The sequence below is a fragment of the Serinus canaria genome, chromosome 6 (genome assembly GCF_022539315.1).
Source record: "Serinus canaria isolate serCan28SL12 chromosome 6, serCan2020, whole genome shotgun sequence".
Lineage (NCBI taxonomy): Eukaryota > Metazoa > Chordata > Aves > Passeriformes > Fringillidae > Serinus > Serinus canaria.
The window spans coordinates 15,870,488-15,888,435 of record NC_066320.1 but is presented as its reverse complement, the minus strand read 5'-3'; the positions used below and the strand labels follow the sequence as shown (position 1 = coordinate 15,888,435).

The window sequence follows — 17,948 nt, the reverse complement described above, 5'->3', positions numbered from 1 at the left end:
GTTTTGTTTTGGTTTGTTTGTTTGGGTTTTTGTTTGGTTTGGTTTTGTGGGTTTTTTGGTTGTGGGGTTTTGTTTTGTTTATTTGTTTGGTTTTTGTGGGGGTGTTGGTTTTTTTGGTGGGGTTTTCTGTTTGTTTGGTGGGGTTTTCTGTTTGTGTTTTTGTTTTTCTTTGATTTTTTAATTTTTTTTTTTTTGAGGGGGGATTTAACTGCGAGCAGTTCCGGGTTTTTGGCCCTAGTCCCGATTTTGAAGAAGGGGAAATTCCGCGGGAATTCTCACAGATAATAATGACTAATTCTGGGATAGCTTTGTGCGAGGTTCACCACACCGAGTAGGTCAGAAAAAAAAACCCGTTTGCCTAAATACTGTCTTCCTTGTACTTTTCTTACTCAAGGCCAGACTTTAGCGCCCATCACCAGCACGGCCTGTGCTCCCCGCTCCCCCGCAGCTGCGTCTGAAGGCTCACACAGAGCGCACCGACGCTGGGTGTCCTCAGCAGCTGCCGTCGGTTCTTCCTGTCAGCCCAGGAGTAGCGCGGCACCGTCCGCGGCTCGTGTCCCGCTCGCACCGCGGAGGATGGTGTTCCCACTCCTCTTGCTTGGTGCGTGCTGCCAATAGAGCCCCGAAGCGCGGGGAGGGCGCGCACCTCCGGGCCGCTGCTGTACGTGTGAAAGCTGGGCTCAGATCGGTCCACAGCCGTGAGGGGCGGCTCTAATCTCGGCCCCAGACCCGTTCAGGGCCCGCTGCTGTACGTGTGAAAGCTGGGCTGAGATCGGTCCACAGACGTGAGGGGCGGCTCTAATCTCGGCCCCAGACCCGTTGAGGGCCCGCTGCCGTAGCGGTGCGGGCCCAGCCCGACCCGGCCGGCAGCGCCCTCAGCGCGGGCGGCGGCGCCGCCTAGCGGCGGGCTGCAGGCCGTGCCGCGCTCCCCTCGGGACCGAGAGAGAGGCCCCGAGGAACCGCCTCACTGCCGTGACACCGATACAGCCTCCGAGGAACCGCCTCACTGCCGTGACACCGACAGAGTCCCGGGGTAAAACCACCCCCCTTGCTTCCGCCCACTCCTCAGCCCGGCTTCACCGGCTCTCGCAACCTGGAGCTCCGTATACTCCCCGCTCCAGGGAGACCTCATCACTCTCTACAACTGCTGAAGAGAGGTTACAGTGAAGACTGGGGTCTGGTCTCTTCTACTCTGCCTACAGCGAGGACAAGAGAAAATGGCCTAGAGCTGGGACAGGGGAGACTCAGATTAGGTATTAGAAGGGTTTTCACTGTTGGGGTGATCAGGCATTGGAATAGGTTGCCCAGGAATGTGGTGGAGTCACCACCCCAGAGGTGTTTAAGAGGCATCTGGATCTGGTGGTGGGTGATGTGATGTAGTGGTTTAGGGGTTACAGTGGTAGTGCTGGGTGGATGGTTGGACTTGATGTTCTTAAAGGTCTCTTCCAACCTTGATGATTCTGTGATTCTTTGTGTTGGCACAGATGCTGGACACAGCTGAGGGAGCATGCCTGGGGCAGCTGTAGAAGTTAGGAGAGCTGGCAGTTGCTTCACCAGGACCACAGCTGTTACATAAAGTGCCCCAAACAGCACTCTGCAGGAGAGAGGCCACCCCATTACTCCCATATGTTCACCATCCCCTCTCTCAAGAGACCTAAATGTGGAAGCCAGTTTATTCCTATTCCCCAAGCCTTCAGCTGACTGCTCCTGCCTTTCCCACAGTTGTGGAAGGTGCTGTTTGTTACACCACTATTCAACATGCTGCCAAGTCCAGAGCAGGAGCCCTTGTCAGAGAAGGCTGGACAGGGCTGTTGTCATCTCCCAGCACTGAAAGTGCAGCCCACTGCCATGTGGCAACTATCCAGTCCACTGCCTTGAGAGGCCAAAACTCATTCACCAGGTAGGAGTTAACACCCACCCAGAGGCTTGGACCCTTGGACTCAGGCTCTGAGGCACATCTTGACTTTATGAAGCACAGTGACATACTCATTTCAGATGGTAAAACAACAGCCTGATTTTTTTATCATCTCTCTCTCTCATTTCTAGCTCCCTGGTGGTGAGCAAAGGCGCTCAGGCAGCATGACCAGCTGATGACTGCAGAAGGGGTAAGCACAGAGGGACAGCCTGCTGGATGTGTCACTAACCTTCAGGAAGACACAGTATCAAGATAGAGGAGGAAGCATTCCTCTCACATTTCTGTACAAAGGTCAGGTATGAAAAAGGCATCAAAGAAATCAATCAATCAATCAATCAATCCATACATGACAGTATTTATTAGTTGTTTTAACACATCACCCAGTGGCAAATGCACTCAGAGATGAGTTGACTCTGGGACCTTCTGTTCCCAGCCCATGAGATTGGCCATGGGCTGGGACCATTGGTAATGCATAACCCACTGCAGGACAGAGCTGGACCCTGCTCATCTTTTAGGGTTTGAGACAGTAGCTAGTCAAGTCAAATAGATGGATTAATATTGTACAAGAGGCACACCACAGGTAACAGCCATTAAATTTCATGGGATTCAGTTCCTTGCATCACAGAGGAGAAGAGCGAGCCCAGGTAGATCCCCTCCCTACATAACCTAAAAAAAACAGCAGGAGTTTTCCATTTCACCAGCAATCTATTAGGGCTTCCCTGCAGAGTAGCAGCAGGTTTGGGCTCTGTTCTTCCCCAAAAATGGAGACCATGGAGAGGGCAGTACTGCTTTGAGAGGAGTTTCCCTACTTTTTTTCCAAGGAGGGTCTTGGTGCATGCAGGATTCTATCAGTCCCCAGGAGGGAAGTGAGGCACAAGGCAAACCCAAATGATGCAAAGAAGGAAAAGCAGAACCACAACCCAGAGTTTTCCAGACCCCAGCCTCTTCCCCTTTCTCCTGTTACCAGCCTGCCACGACCTGCACCTCACTCTGGCATGCCACCCACTGCAAGGCAGATACACCAAAGGCCAATGTGCAAGTTACTCTGAAGGCTGTTACCCACAGTGATCTCTTCCTAAACCCCATCACTCCCATCCCGTCAGGCACTTAGGCTCCAGACAGAAGCAAAAAGTTTCCCCTTTTCCTCTCCCTCTCTCTCCACTTCCATCCCGATCTCTTCTTCCATCCCTTGGTTTTAATTCCACTTTGATTTCTGGGTGTTACTCAGGTAAGTTTTCACGAAGAAGTTGGAGAAGAGGGCCAATAAAGTGGTATACAAGCTCATTGAAAAGAGAAGCAGTGGCCAGGTAAATCGGCAGACCTTATCATCCTTCCAGAAGAACATAAAGATGTTCATTATTACATATCCTGTAATCTGCACAATCTGTGAAGTGGTGATTAGCATGGTGATGGAGTGGGGTACCCGGATGCCCATGGCTGCCACAGTGTAGTATAAGTACATTGCAAAATGGATACTGAGGTTTAAGGCTGTGTTCCAACCTGCCCCAGCTGCCATTATCTTATAGCCATACCAGGATAAAATCATTGTGGCAACGTGGTGGTACCAGTGCAGGAAGATGAGCTTCTTTTTCCGGAGAACAATGAACAGAGTGTCACCTGGGGTTGGGGAAGAGGTATATCATTAGTCAGGTGAAAGCACAGCATTTGCACAAGTTTTCACATGAAACAGATGAAGCAAATGTCAATGCTGAAGCCATTATGTGGTTTGATCCCACCAAAGCCTAGGTTCCCATTGAAATCATCTGTATTGAAGAGGACGATTTAGGCACCCTATCTTCTGGCACGTTTGGAATATAAGAGCCCCTTGCACCAGGCTTGCTTTCCCAGATCTACCTGCACAGTATTTCCAACTGGCTCTTCTTTACTTCTTTTTATGAAAGCTGTGTGGAAAGCCCAACCCTCCCTACCTATCTGCTGCCCCCTCGCCATGGTTGTTCCAGTGCAGAATTGCCTAGACCAGGCACCGGCCTGGGGATCAAACTCGAACAGTAGCATCAGGCTGCAAGCCCATGGAGAGCAAGCATATCATCTGAGTCGAGCAATAGGGAGCAAGAAAACAAGTGACACATGCAAAGCTAAGCAACCCTTTTCTCCAAGTAACATTTGGACAGAGACCTGTAAAAGAAAATCTGCTTGTGAAAGCAAAGCAATTATAAACACACAGGATAAGAAGTTTTTGACTCACCCATTTCAACAAGTTTGCTCAGTGCAAATAGATATACCCAAAACTTGGAAACAGGATGGACATAAAATGATTGACTACACACTGATTGCTTAAATCCCTTGGTAAGGAGGAGGAAGGCCATCTGCTTCCATATCCGACAGGCTGCAATGAGACTGCAAGAAAACCAGAGAAGAGCTGAACGCTGTGCCCAGGGCCTCAACATAGCCTCTGACACCTCTGCACCCATGGATATTTAGTTGACTCCATCTTGATGCTCAGGGCAATCTCAGAGACATTTAAACAAACCTTTGTCTTAGACTTCCTAACAAGTTTTAGCAAGGATTTAAAACCTATTCCTGCAAGACAAAGCAGCATGAAGGAGTGCTCCCCTCAGGGAAGCACCCCCTGCTTCCACTGCTTGAAGACGCACTTGAGCAAAAGCTGCCCTACCTGATGAGAAATGGAGGACAATTTTCCTGATGTCCTGCCTTTCAACATGGGCCCAGAGGACTGGGAATACTTATAACCTCCTGTGGCAGGCAACTCCTACAGCTTATGAGAAGAAATAGCACTTTTTCTTTGTTATCAACCCGTTTCATTAGCACAAGTTTGTCTCTGAACAGACCATGAACAGCTATCCCCTGACCTCCCCTCTACCACACCTTATGATTTTACAGACCACTGCCATACTCTGCCCTGACAGAGGACAACCAGCGTCCCTTTGACCTTGTTAAGCCAATTGGAGTTACAGAGGCAGTAGTCTAGTTTTTCTCTGTCCCACCAAAGAGACAGAAAAAGTTATGGAGATGAGGGAAATTTTCTAAAATTTACATATGCTAGTTTAAATACAGAGCACCTGCTGAAACATTTTCATGGCCACTGCAAGAAACCTATTCAATAAGACTGGACAGTTTGAAAGCACATTTTAGTTTAATCTTTTGTGCTTCTGTGAGTGCAGCAGAATTTTCCCCACCACCTACACAACAGCATTAAAGAAATGGGGGAGCAGGGGGTGTGGTTAGGGGAAGAGAAAGAAATCTAAATTTTAAAGAGGAATAGACCTCAAATCAAACTTTCAGTTGGCGGGCACCCTTTGAATGAGGCAAGATGTATGCTCTTGCAGGCTTCATGTTCAAATTTACCCACTAATGATTTTCAAGCACTCTCCCCAGAGATCCTTTTGCAACTCATTCTTGCTGGAGTATTTCTGGTGAGAAATAAATGACTAGTATAAGCAGGTCACTCCCCTAGTTGGAAAGTGCCTTCAAGAGGAAAATATTATGTATTTCCCTAGTGATGTAGTGGATAACCAGAACTTTCCATCAATCCAGTTCTGAGGAAGGGTCTACAGCTGTCTCCAGATTTAACAAAGGCTCTTACCTGAACAAAGACAGGCTGAAAGACCACAGGATCAGTGGTCCACGCAGTTTGAAGGGCCTCCTTTCCTTCATGAAATGTTGGATTCCAAAGATCAGGATCAAATAAATAACAGAAAAAATTAAAGACTTTTGCCTGCAAGTAGAGAAGAGGGAACAGTCAGGAAAAGACCCAAACTGACCTATTTTTAGCCAGACTTCTGTAGCCCCAGGAAAGTACTCTTACCAAGAAACAAAAGATTTCCCATTCTCATGTTAAAGTTGGGTTTGGTCACAAAAAAAAGCCTGCCCTGACAGTGAGCAAGCAAGAACCCTGGGGACTGCACAAAAGAAAGTGAAGTGCTACATCATGGAGATTTCCACAAGACCTTGATGGGAAGAGGCAGATTCTGGTGGCCTGTGAGCAGAATCCAAAGCAAACACATCAATGCATCTTATCCCTTTGCTCATGAGACTTTACAGACAGAGGATGTCTGCACAGGATGTCTAAAAAGGCCAGTTTCATTTAAGCTGGAGCCTCAAGTGCCTTGTGTTATATCCCACACATTCCAAGGCTTTAGTGCAGCATGGCCGGGCTGAGTACCCTGTTAGCCAGTGCAAGGGCTGCAGTGGCCATCCGTGGGTGCCTTTTGCCCTCTTGCCACATTACTATCCCCCTACAAGCTGCAGCCCTACCTGCACCACTGTTTGCTCTGCCACATGCACTGCTGCACCCCATCCTCCACAGCCTCAGGTACGCAACCAGAGACCCCCAGTCTTCTCCTCCTCAGAACTGAAGATCCTCACACTTGTTCTGCTAAAAGCAGCAGGACCCGATAGGACTACCCAGGGTCTGGAATGCACCAGGTCAGCAACCTCCTCTCCTCTCACCAATTCTCCTCCATCCATTTCCTGGCTGCCCGGTGATCAAAGTTCTTCTCGAAGTCATACTCTCCCAGCGGCTGCAACTCCGACGGATCAATGTTCGCTTCCATAGTCAGCATCCCCGGGAGCGACCCAAAGCAAGTCACTCCCGCCCGCCTCACGGTGGATATAGTCCCGGGAATGCGCTCCGCCCCAACATCACACCGCGGCGGGAGGCGGGACCGGGAGCCGCCCGGTCCGACGGAGAACCGGAGCCTCCCACTCCTTGTGCTGGGTAAGAAGGGGGAGGCTCTGGTCACCCAGTCAGGCTGGGCGGGAGGTCTTCCCGTTCCCCATCCAGCCCAGCTCATCCCTCAGCAGATGGGCAAGGTGATTCCAACATTGTCACCAGCAGCAGGCAGAAATTCCATTACCCTGACTGCGGTTAGCTGTTGTGCCTTCTTCACCGTAGACTAAAGCATCTGGCTGCTGCTGGAAGCTAGATGGGTTCTGGATAATCTCCTACTCAAGTTCCTGCAGCTGAAATGGCTCCAGCACAGTCAAAATTCCCTGAATGCAGCATATCTCATTGTATCCTCTGGTCATTCATCTTGGTGTCTCTCCCAAGTGTTATGTCTTTACACAGGTGCAAAGCTGCACCCTGCAAAGCTCACAAACTTGGAAGTGGTTTGCTTCATGCAGGCATCACTGTGCCTGTGCACAAGTCATCTGCTTAACTGCTGCCTCTTCAAACAGGGGAAGATTTGCCTGGATGAGACATTTTATAGGATTGTAGAATGTTTTGGGTTGAAAGGGACTTTAAAGATCATCTAATTACAACCCCTTTGTCATAGGGAGGGACATCTTTCACCATACTAAGCTGCCCAAAGCCTTATCCAGCCAGGCCTTGAACTCTTCTAGGGATTGGGCATCCACAATTTTCTCTGTATTTGACAATGCAGTAGTGTGAGAAAATCTGGAAGGAGTTTGACATGTAAGAATTAAAATCCCCTGGTGATTTTTGCACCACCCCTGACTTACACTCTCAATTTGGCAGAGCACTTGCATGTATCTGTGGAAAGTTCAGCTTACACATGTCAGCAGTGGTTTTACCATACCCCACACAGGGAAAACACTCTGTACATAGCATGAGCTTCCACTGTGCCTTGCACAGCTCTCACTTTAGTGTTTCCAGCACCAAGGATGTCCTTCCCCTTCCAGAGGACTGAAGGTCAGGGACTGTGCAGTCTCCATTCCTGGGTCGCTTGTCTTTCATCTTTCATCACCTACTTTGGGCAGTAGCATTACCAGGAAGATTATTCAGGTACATGCTGGAGGAAACTTTCATCTGTTACAAGGGCTTCTGCACACCACCAAGAACAGGTGCAATCACCAATAAAGCCAAGAGTAAGAGCAGAGAAGAGGCAGCACAGTAACACAAACTTTTTGCACTTCTAATGCGTAAAAGTCAATGTTCAGTCTCATTATTCAGCAGCAAAGCCATGTTGGGAACCTTATAAATTTATCCCTCTCCATGCTCTTGACAATGGTTTCAATGTTGCTGACTTCTTTGCCTGCGTATTGTCTGTGCATTCACTGATGGAGTACAGTTGTTACCTCTTTGAGGCACTACAAGTACAAAATACCTGCTTTTTTGACCTATGCTTTAGTAACCATTAAACAAGGCTCCCTTTATGAAAGACATGATATGAGACGAGAAAAAACCTTTAAATACCTGTTGAGACATGCAAGAATGAGTTGGATTAGCTGAGTAGAAAACATCCTGATATTGACATAATTTCTTATCCCTAATCTAGTTTTAGGTTCAGTAAAGTTTTCATTTTGAAACTGTTTCATGCCACATGATCAAGATCAATGCCTCTCCTAGGGCAGGTCTGTCCATCCATCCCTTAGGTATTGGCATGTACAGTTACAGGAGGAGCTCATGACACTGCAGCTCTTTGGTACCACCTGAGCAGGCAGCTGGCAGCCCTCCCCAAGTGTCTCCATGGCAGATGGGAACAAGAACAACACCTGTAAAGAACAGAAGCAGATAGCAGAGATGAGGCTCTTAGCATCCTCTGGCACATATGTCTTGCTTAATAAGAAAGGCTTTGTCACAGACTGAAAGCTCACCTGCACAATCCAGATGCAGTTGCGACATCCTTGTTATCCTCTTTTATCCCTGCTGTCAATGCATCTGTCTGGCCTCCTGGATCTGGGTGGATTAGGGTGCAGAGAGCTGCCAAGCCCAGTGCCTGGTGACTGGCACTGCTCAGAAACACTGCTGGACTCAGAAGGCTTTAGCAGCTGACATGCTATATAGAAATTAGAGCGACGTGCAAATAAACAGATGAGCTAGTTTTCACACATCACAGTGAATTGCACAGAGCTCAGCTGCTGCAGGTGAGGAAGTGGAGTCCCAGCAAGACTTCACACAGAGCAGGAGTATCAGGGCTGCAGTCCTAATTCAACGGGAGGGGAGCACTTCATTCTTCTGTCCTCCAACTGAGTGGGAAGGAGACAGAGACCCTATGGAACAGAAGCCTCCATGCCTTTATTCTGAGCCCAAAATGGCTAGGTAGGACTTCAAAGAGAAAGGACAATTTTGTGAGGACCATGAAATAACATTGTGGATCCTTATGGAGAGCTGGGTCCCATTAGACTGCGTCTACAGCATTCCAGAAATAATAGTTCTTTGAGGTGGACCTAAATAGATTCAATTCTCACTTAAAGATTAAATTTCTATCTTCAACAAGAGTTTTAGTTTTCTAGTCAAGATTCACTTTTTCATCAATACACGTGGAGAGAGAACTAGTTTCTGATGTGGTGACTGAGCTCCCCTACATCTTATTTGCCCTGTAGTCAAGAGTACCAGAAAATTGATTTTTGCAAAAATATCACATTTTGTATCCCAAGTCTTAAAATTAATTTCCTGTAGCAGAACAGTAAACAACAAATAGATTACTTTGGTGGTAAGTAGCACATTTGCCTCCTGTCAAGACTTGAGAGAATGAAGATATTTGTGAAAGACTGCAGGCACCATTAAGAATGAGTAACAGCATGCCGAATCCTGTTACAGTCCAAAGTGCAGGAAGTGGTTCCTAGAAATAAAGAGTGCATAATCTCTGTTTTAAGAATACTACAAATTAACAAAACCAAAACTTTAGGAAAGATAAAGGACAGCGAGAATTTACAGCTCCCTAGCCTCACAGATCGACCACTTCCATAGCAAGTGACACAAAAAAGATGACACAGAGAAGTCTGTAGGACTTAAACACAGTGGCAGGAGTCAAGAGAGCAGCAACAATAACTAGAATGGGGCAAAACATTATAACTCTGCATGGGCCAGAGGCAATGTGGCCACCAAAGTCTTCAAGTGCCTGTTGGCTAGCTGACTGTCACTGTACTGCCCCCAGCTACCCGCCATATCCACACAGGTGGGGACAGGGAAACAAGGAGGCAGAGCTGTTGATGAAAAAAAAATAAATTAGTTCCAGGTATAATAGGCCAGTTCAGATTGCCCTTAAATATGAGGCCACTGACATTCTGCAGGACAAGAGTACACACAGAGTCAGCCTCACCCAAGCTGACCCTTGCTGGTCTGACTTATACTGCCTCACCAGTGCAGAGGACAGAGAGGTTTTTTTGCCTGGGAGACAAGGCTATTGCACATAACCACCTCCAAATCAGTTTGTTGTACTGTGTGTGATTGTTACTTGTGATTTACACATCAGAGCAATGAAAGCCATGGAGGAATCTCCTTGCACAAGCACTGCAAGATTTCATCAAAGCTTAGGATACAGACCTGATTCCATATGACCCTTTTGACTGCAGAAAATATACTTCATATATGGGCCTTCCCAGGGCAGCTTTTTCAGCAGACTGACCACGCTATGAAAACAGAGAACAATCTTTGTGTTCTTGATCAAAGTATCTTTCAACTCCTTTGACACCAACAGAAGTGGCATGGCAGGTAAGGCATGATTTTACATGTATCACAAATTTGTTTTAATTAGGTTTAATAGGTAAGAAGAAATGGTAAGGATAAGGAATCAAACATTCTCTCCTGATTGATTTCCTAACTTTGGAAAGCAGCCTAGTTTTAACACATATTGCAGCAAAGAGCTTGACATAAAGTGCTGGGGGAGTTATCCTGAGCTGTTAGGCTTACACTCAGCTAACACAAAACTTATGCCCACACAAGTGGTGAAACAGTGGAATGAAGTGTCCAGAGAGATGGTAGATGTCCTGTCTCTCAAAACATTCAAGGCTGAATGGGGCTCTCAGCAAGCTAGTTAAAGATGCATCTACTCATTTCAGGGGGGTTGGGACTGAATGATGTTTGGGTCCCTTCCAAACCAAACCATTCTATGATAACCCCTAGTACAAAAGCTGATGCAAAATGAGATATTATTTACATTTTCTTGCACTTCATATATGGGCAGCTCTGAAAAGCTTTTGTTTAGAAAGTACAACACTGAGTAATGCAGCACAAAAAATAGCATTGCTATTTGAAAACCAAAGCCTCAAGCACATGAACACACACATTTTTGCATAGATAGAGGCCTCATAACAACCAGTCTGCAGAAGATTATTAATAGCTGGCTTGGGTAAAACCCAGGCAGTTGGCATCACTTGTTCCAAGGAGAGGGAAGAGTTGCAGTGCAAGTGTTAGAGGCAAAGAGCTTCAGTCAGGAGGTAGGCAGGAGACAATGACTCAGGGAGGACTAAGACCTCTGCAGATTTACTGATTTGCCTTCACTGCCTTGCTTTGTTAAGTTTAGCTATAACCCTTTCTCTCAGCCACCATGGCACATATGCATTCCTTTGGAGATGTAAGGGAATACAGGGATAAACCCTAGCAATCAGAGCTGCAGGAAAAGCTGTGGGAGACCCCAGTGTTGGGTAATGGTGAGCATGCCTGGACCTGAGGCTTGATGCCTCACAGGTCTAGCAGCACATGGCACCCTCTGCCACCAGTTACCACAGCCAGTGACACCAAGGTCTCCACCAAGGGGCTCTCAGATCTTTGGCCATTAGAGGGGAGCAAACACTGCAAAAGTGCAGGGAGGCATCACCTCCTGAACAGAGACCCAAAAGCAAGGGCAGGCAGGAGGTTTGCTGTGCTTCTCCCTGACTCTCTGGAGGTGTTAGCTATCCTCTCCTGGAGAAACATGCCCTCAGGCTCAGGGTGAAGAGAGGATCCCCTGTTGTTTGCAAGTAGTCCATGTGTCTTCCTTCCACTTCCCCAGCCTCAGATGAGCTTCATTGCCTTGCAAAAATCACCCAAGCAGGCTGGTACAAATAGTTTGGTGTTTAACAACTGCACAGTATCAGAGGAAATAATCCTTCCTTGCAGCCTCCTGCATAATGCTTGACTAGAGGCCATTAAGAGACACAGCTCAGCAATAGCACCTCTTCTTTCTACCCTGGCAAGATACAGCCATAATCAGCAGCCCTTGTATCTATATCAAACCTTCACTGTACAGTGTTTGGGCATGATCCTGCTCTAGGATGTCTGTGATGATCAAGAAATTTGGGCATTTGAGAACAATTTTGCATAGAGCAAGACAAAGTAGTGTCCCTTCATGCAGGCATACATATGTACTTTTAAAGATGCCTTCTGGGGAACACACTAGATGTGTCTGCTTTCCCTGTGCCATGCAAGACAGTGTTTTCCAATCATGAAAAAAAACCCCAAAGTAGATGCACTGAATGAGAATATGAGACCTCTCAGAAGGGACCACTTGGAGTCCTCACTAGTGGCTGAGTTATTTCTTGCTCTCTGACCTAGTTGCTCTAGCCACTTTGAAAGATCTTCATATAAAAAATAACAAAGGGGCTAAGAGTTAAACATCCTAAGCAGTAAACAAAATGGTGGTGACATCAGGAGCTATTAACCCAAAGATGTCATAATCTCCGATGACCCTTCATGAGAATGCTATCAACTCTAAGCTAAGGGTTACAAATCCCATGTAAAACATCCATGAGGCAAATCACCTCTAAGCAGCTCTTTTGTCAAAACCCTATAATTTACAAACCCTTTTGCTCTCTAAAGCCTGTAAGTAGGCCCACTGGTGTTTGGAAACATTGATTAAAACAGGTACTTTGAGTGGGCAGCTGGGCTTTTGCCTGAAGTTATGTCTTCAAGCTTTGTTTGGAAAACAATAGTTGGATACATATACAGAATCCAGAAAACCTGAGATTAGCAGAGAATCTGCTAATTTAATTTGTCGGTGTCAGTTTTCACAATTGAAAATTTAGAGGCAGAGACTAGTTTAACTAACAAGTTCTCGAACTGATGCATGTACAAAAATCCCATTGGATGAGTTCTGATTAAAATCAAAAGTGTTCTTTGAACAACCCAGTCAGCTATGCCTTTATCACAGAAGTCTCAAAGTTCAGGCAGAGTTTAAGAACACCTATAAGCATTCATGCACATACCTGTTTGCATTTTCTGAAGTGTTCATTAGAGAGAGGCTTTGTACAAAAATTCAGTATTTCTCAACTGGAACTGGTCCTCTGCCTTAAATCAGAGTAAAATAAACCACAGCACAATAACATTATTGAATTGACAAAATTGCCAATGTGAGCTGTTGCCTACACCGATCATGGTGTGTAAGAGCTCTCCACCCTGCATTCTCAAAAATAAAAAGCACCTTCTGCTTTGGCTAAAATAAGCAAAATTGTCCTAGGGTCATTCACAGCTGACTTTGCCAATGGCTTTATGTTGGCCCCTCTCCACTTAATCATTCTTGTACTTCAGTAGCCAGTTGAATCATCTGCTGTCATAGTTAGAAGTTACACCAACACCAGACATGCACAAAACATCACCTCTTCCCTCTGGCTGAAGACTATCAAGACTGCACAGTCCAAATAAATTTGCCAATCCTGGATGACACTGAGACCACACAAAACCAAAGCTCAGCCCTTTGCTTTGTAGAATGCCTTGGCTACAGAAGTGAGACTAAAATGCTATTCCTGCAGAAAGTGCTTGTTTCTGCCTTTTAACAACACTAAACTAATAAGCATTCATTCTACTTAGTTCTGCCTTGAGGCTAATTTGATCACCAGTAAAGCTTGGATTGCAACCATCAGTTACTTGCCCCTTTTTGCAGAACCCCTTTTAAAATATCTTTGGGAAGTCCTCATGCTGAGAAGCCACACTCCTTTACCCAGCTCTGAATTGATACAGTTAGAGGGCTCCTTGGTTAGCAAGATGTGACCTGCAAGGAGAAGAGTCTTCAAGCCTTTTTTTAGCATTTGGGTTTTTTCCAACTAATTTGTTACAAAACTTACTGTAATGCAACTTTCCTGATCAGACTCAACCTCTTCTTATAGTACAGGTACTCACTTCTTTTGCTACTGGGTAGCCCTGACAGAAGGTGGATGAGACAACCAAAGGTGTCTCCACGCTGCCCGAAAGGCCTGCAGCTGTTTCTTCAGCTCCTCCCCAGTTTGTAACCCAAACTACAGGCAGGGCTTTTAAGATCAGCCTTTACCAGTTCTGTCTTTTATTTTTGCCAAGGCCCTCAGCTTCTTACCTGTTTAGTTTTAATGAAAATCAGCCATTCAACCTTCCTTCCCACTTAGTTTAGCTTTTAAAAAGACTGTTCTCAATGGCAGTCCATGTAGATCATTGGTGATTCAGGGCATAGCCTTTAATACTTCCCTGCCTAGAGCCCAAAATCCAGCATTACCACTGCCTGAACTGACAGATGACCTTACCCAAAGCTTTTCAGGAAGGGCACTGAAGATCAACTCCATCCAAAGCATCTGTTGAACTCTGTTGGCATTATAACATGGGGTTTACCATTTGCAGAATGTGTAACGTTGTGTTTTTTTTCTTTTTTCCCCAGCTAGATACAGAGGCTAATCTGTGTTGTTTTCAAGAATGCTTTGGATATTATTTTTCTGTTTATTGATGCACTTTTCTAAAAGCAAACATTAGCTATGTAGGGCTGCCATTGCCCATACCATTATGTTTTCAATAACTCCTCCAACCTTCCTTGTTATCTTGGATTTCTCAAAGCCGACTTCCCTTGAACTACAGGTTCTGCATATCACTATAACCACACTTACCTCTTCACAATCAAGCAGGATCCCTCTGGTTTTCCAGGATTGCTAATAATAGAAGAAAACTTAACTCTGCAAAGCTCTTTAATAAAAGAGCTTTTTACTAAAATAGCTGAGTTTTACATCAGCACACAGCTTGATCTTGGAAGAACTTACCTTATAGAAACTCTTATAACTGAATTCAAAGGAGACAGGATTAGGTTAGTTAACAGCATCACTACTATAGCACTAGCACAGATATTTTACTAAATAATAATTGAAAAGTTTTCCTTAAAAACATTGCTACACAGCCATTCCTACTATAGACACTATAGAGAGAAGATGTAAGAACCTGAAAAATAACTAGTCCCAGCTGCTTCCTACCCACAGTCTTTTATTGCAGCAGGTAGAGTGGTCCTGATGGAGGTAAATGAGCTCAGCTGGAGAGGGAGAAGCATCTTGGGCAGCAGTTCCCGAAAAAGAAGGAAGAGGCTGAGAGAGAAGTGAGGAGCTTTCTGTACCCTGAGATGTCAGTCAGCTGTTTGGTGTGGTTGGCTGCCCTCAGCTGTCCTGGAAGGCATAGTGCCCAGTTCCTGGCTGGTGTGTAATCTCTCCTTGGTGTTTGCAAGGATTTGGGAAGCCCTTCCAAAAGCACAACTCGGAAAGGACCATGGGCATTTCTGTTTTTTTGAGATCATGCCTCACCTGAGTGCCTGGGAGAAAGCTGCTTTCCATTGTACTGCCTTCAGGACTTGCTGTGCAGTTCCATTTGCCATGACACAGCCCTAAGGAGGCCCTGGTGGGGACAGAGGGACTAGCTTGCTCCAACAGTGCTCTCAATGGCAAATGTCTGCGGCTGGGTTCTGGGGACTCACAGAGCTTGGCTCCTTGCCTTCCTCTGTGGGAAATATTTGTAACCTGGAAGCACCAGAGAAAAGCATTGCCCACACTCTCAAGAGCATCAGAGGGGGGCCATGAGGGTGATACCCACGGGCAGAGATGAGAGGCTGGGGCTGAGCCATGCACAGGCCGAGGGAAGGGGTTCCTGCCACAGAAGTGCTCTTTGATTAGTGTCATTAAACGGTGGGTAAGTAAAAATCATTGCCTTCTCTTATCTTCCTACTGCCAGATGGAACGATTTCATACTCACCTGCAGAGGGAGACAGCTCCTCTTTATTAGCACAGTTTTGTTGACACAGTTTGGTGCCTCCACCTTACTAGGCTGGAAAAACCAGATAAGGAATTGATGTGGTTGTGGTAGCCCACGGTGAGATTCTCCCATGGAGATGCTGCCAGAGGTGTGCAGGGACCCTCCCAAAGCCAGCACCTGACTGGAGCTGCCGTAGTTTATGAGCTGGTTGCAAAGTCCTTCAGGGGAGCAGCCCCCGAGGCAGTGCCAGGCCCTGCTGTGTGCTCCAGCAGTGCTGCAGCTGCTGGCACTGGGCTGAGGAGAGGGGTCATAACAGGAGCCATGCCAGCGAGTGGCTTCACCCCCTCCCTAATCCCCACTAGGAGCTGCTCCCAGCAGCTGGAGCTGCCCCCAGCCCAGGGTTTGGGCAGAGCTGCACAGCCATCGCCTGGAACAAGCATTCCTTTGCAAACCCAGGGTGTTTCCAAGGCAGGACGGCTCCCAATCACAGGGCCTCATGCAGAGAAGTTTGGTGAGGAGCTGTGGGGCCGGGTGAACCTGAAAAGCTGGCTCAAGCGTGCCCCGAACACCTCCCACCGCACTCGGGGCCCTTGCAGGGAGATCCGCACTCAGCAGCGAGACTGCGGGTGTTGCTGCACCTGCGGCTGCTGTGGGATCCTGCTCATGATGCCCCTGCCCTGCCGACAGCAAGACAGACGGGCAGGAGGCAGCTTTGCCCTGTGCACAGCTCAGCTGGGACTGCAACTCTTGGGTGAGGCTTCTTCAGTCTTCTGGAAAGTGTTGACTCATGTCCTACTTTTCCTCAAGGGGAAAGAGAAAAAAAAAGAAAAGAAAAAGGGCAAAAAAAGAGCTTGCTCCCTGCTTGCTGCCTCATAAATCACAGTTTTAATTTCTCAAGTTACACCACAGCCCTGCGTGCCTGTCTCAGTACCTATGACACGGAGGGCATGTAGTAACTGCAGGCACCGTGCCCAGAGATCAGGCACCAAGCTGAAGGCAGAGCTGCATGAAGGATAAAGCTCACCTACATCCCTTCCCCCACCATGGCTTTTAATTTGTGTGACAGGCTACTCATTATTCCTAATTTAACTTAATAACTGGCTTAAGCCCTTATACTTTTCTTCTGTATTCAATACTGAAAGAATAACAAGGAGAAAAGTAAAGAGAGAAAGCTATGTGTTCATTAGGAAAAGATGTACAGAGGACAAAAATAAAGCTGTAAAAGCTACAGTAGCCTTCATCTTTAATGAATCTATTTAAATTCTTCTATAAAATTACCTTATAACTTACAGAAGGGCTCCTGACAGTTTCTAAGCCAGTACACAGCTTTTCCTAGGGAAGATTATTTACTTCAGGGGTGCTTTTTGAATGTCCACTTCTTACTCACAAGGTCCTTGGGCAGGTGAATGCTTTACTCCATTAGAAATAGTGGACACCAAGCTGAATAATTTTTAAATAGACTATATAAACCTTGAGTCCCTGGACAGACATGCCTCCTAACTCTACAATACCTTTGGGAATGAAAGCAGCCATAAGATCAAGAAGTTGAGCATATCTGATAGGAGACAACACACTAATGCTGCACGTGGTGCTTGAGCTTCTTTCTGAAATTGTGAATAGCAAGGAGGAAGCATAGAAAAATAGATTCACATTTTTGTAAGTCCACACAAGGCTCTTGGGTCTCAAATACTTCTGTCTGCTCTTCTGCTTGCAAACAAAGCAACGTGCAGGTCTCTGTCCTCATCAGGCCATGGTGCCTCCAGTTTGCAAACATGGTGTGTTTGTCTTCTCCCTCTTTTTTCTTCAAGTTCAAAACAATCCAACATTGTCACCAAGCTGCAAGCTTGCCAACTCTCTTGCTGTGTTCAGCCTGATCTAAACACCCAAACTCTCACGTAGGCAGCAGTAATGATCTCCTTCTTCCACTTCAGAGATGCAAAAATGCCCCACCTCCACCCCCTTGTACAAACTCATCTGCTAGGAGATGACAACAAGGTCATCATAGTGCAACTGGAAACAGGCAGGAATGCTGAAAATTTGTGGCAAAATCTCTTTTTTTGTCTAAAAATAAACCCCAATTCCCATCAACCTCCTAATTTCACCTTGCAGACAGAAGGGTGCCAGACAGTGTTCCTGTTACTTATCTACAATGCCCACATTCCCCCTAATATGTATCAGCACTTTGCTCTGACCTCCCTATTCCTGCCATTAGGGACTATTAGGCTCCACATCCTCAGCTCAGAGGAATTGATGCCACAAAGGGCTACTACAGAGCCAGGTTGATAGGTCATCCAAAGTCACCTTAACCTTAGCCCCTCTGCAAGCTGAGGGTTGGGGAGGGAAGACAGCACTGCCTGGCCTCAGAAGACCTCCCAAGTCAGAGCCAGGCACTGTTCCTACCTGGAGCAGCCCAGGAGCCCA

The 17,948-nt window shown here is 46.5% G+C and overlaps 1 protein-coding gene across 1 annotated transcript; it reads right to left on the bottom strand.

Annotated features, from left to right (window-relative positions):
* Positions 1-3,089: 3,089 nt before the first annotated feature.
* On the bottom strand, positions 3,090-6,486 carry ELOVL3 (ELOVL fatty acid elongase 3). Its single transcript, XM_009087707.4, has 4 exons — positions 6,347-6,486; positions 5,481-5,612; positions 4,122-4,273; positions 3,090-3,532 (listed from the first exon to the last, which is right to left on the bottom strand). The coding sequence occupies exons 1-4, from the start codon at positions 6,457-6,459 to the stop codon at positions 3,111-3,113; spliced, it is 819 nt and encodes a 272-aa protein (XP_009085955.2). The 5' UTR covers positions 6,460-6,486; the 3' UTR covers positions 3,090-3,110.
* Between the last annotated feature and the right edge of the window lie 11,462 nt (positions 6,487-17,948).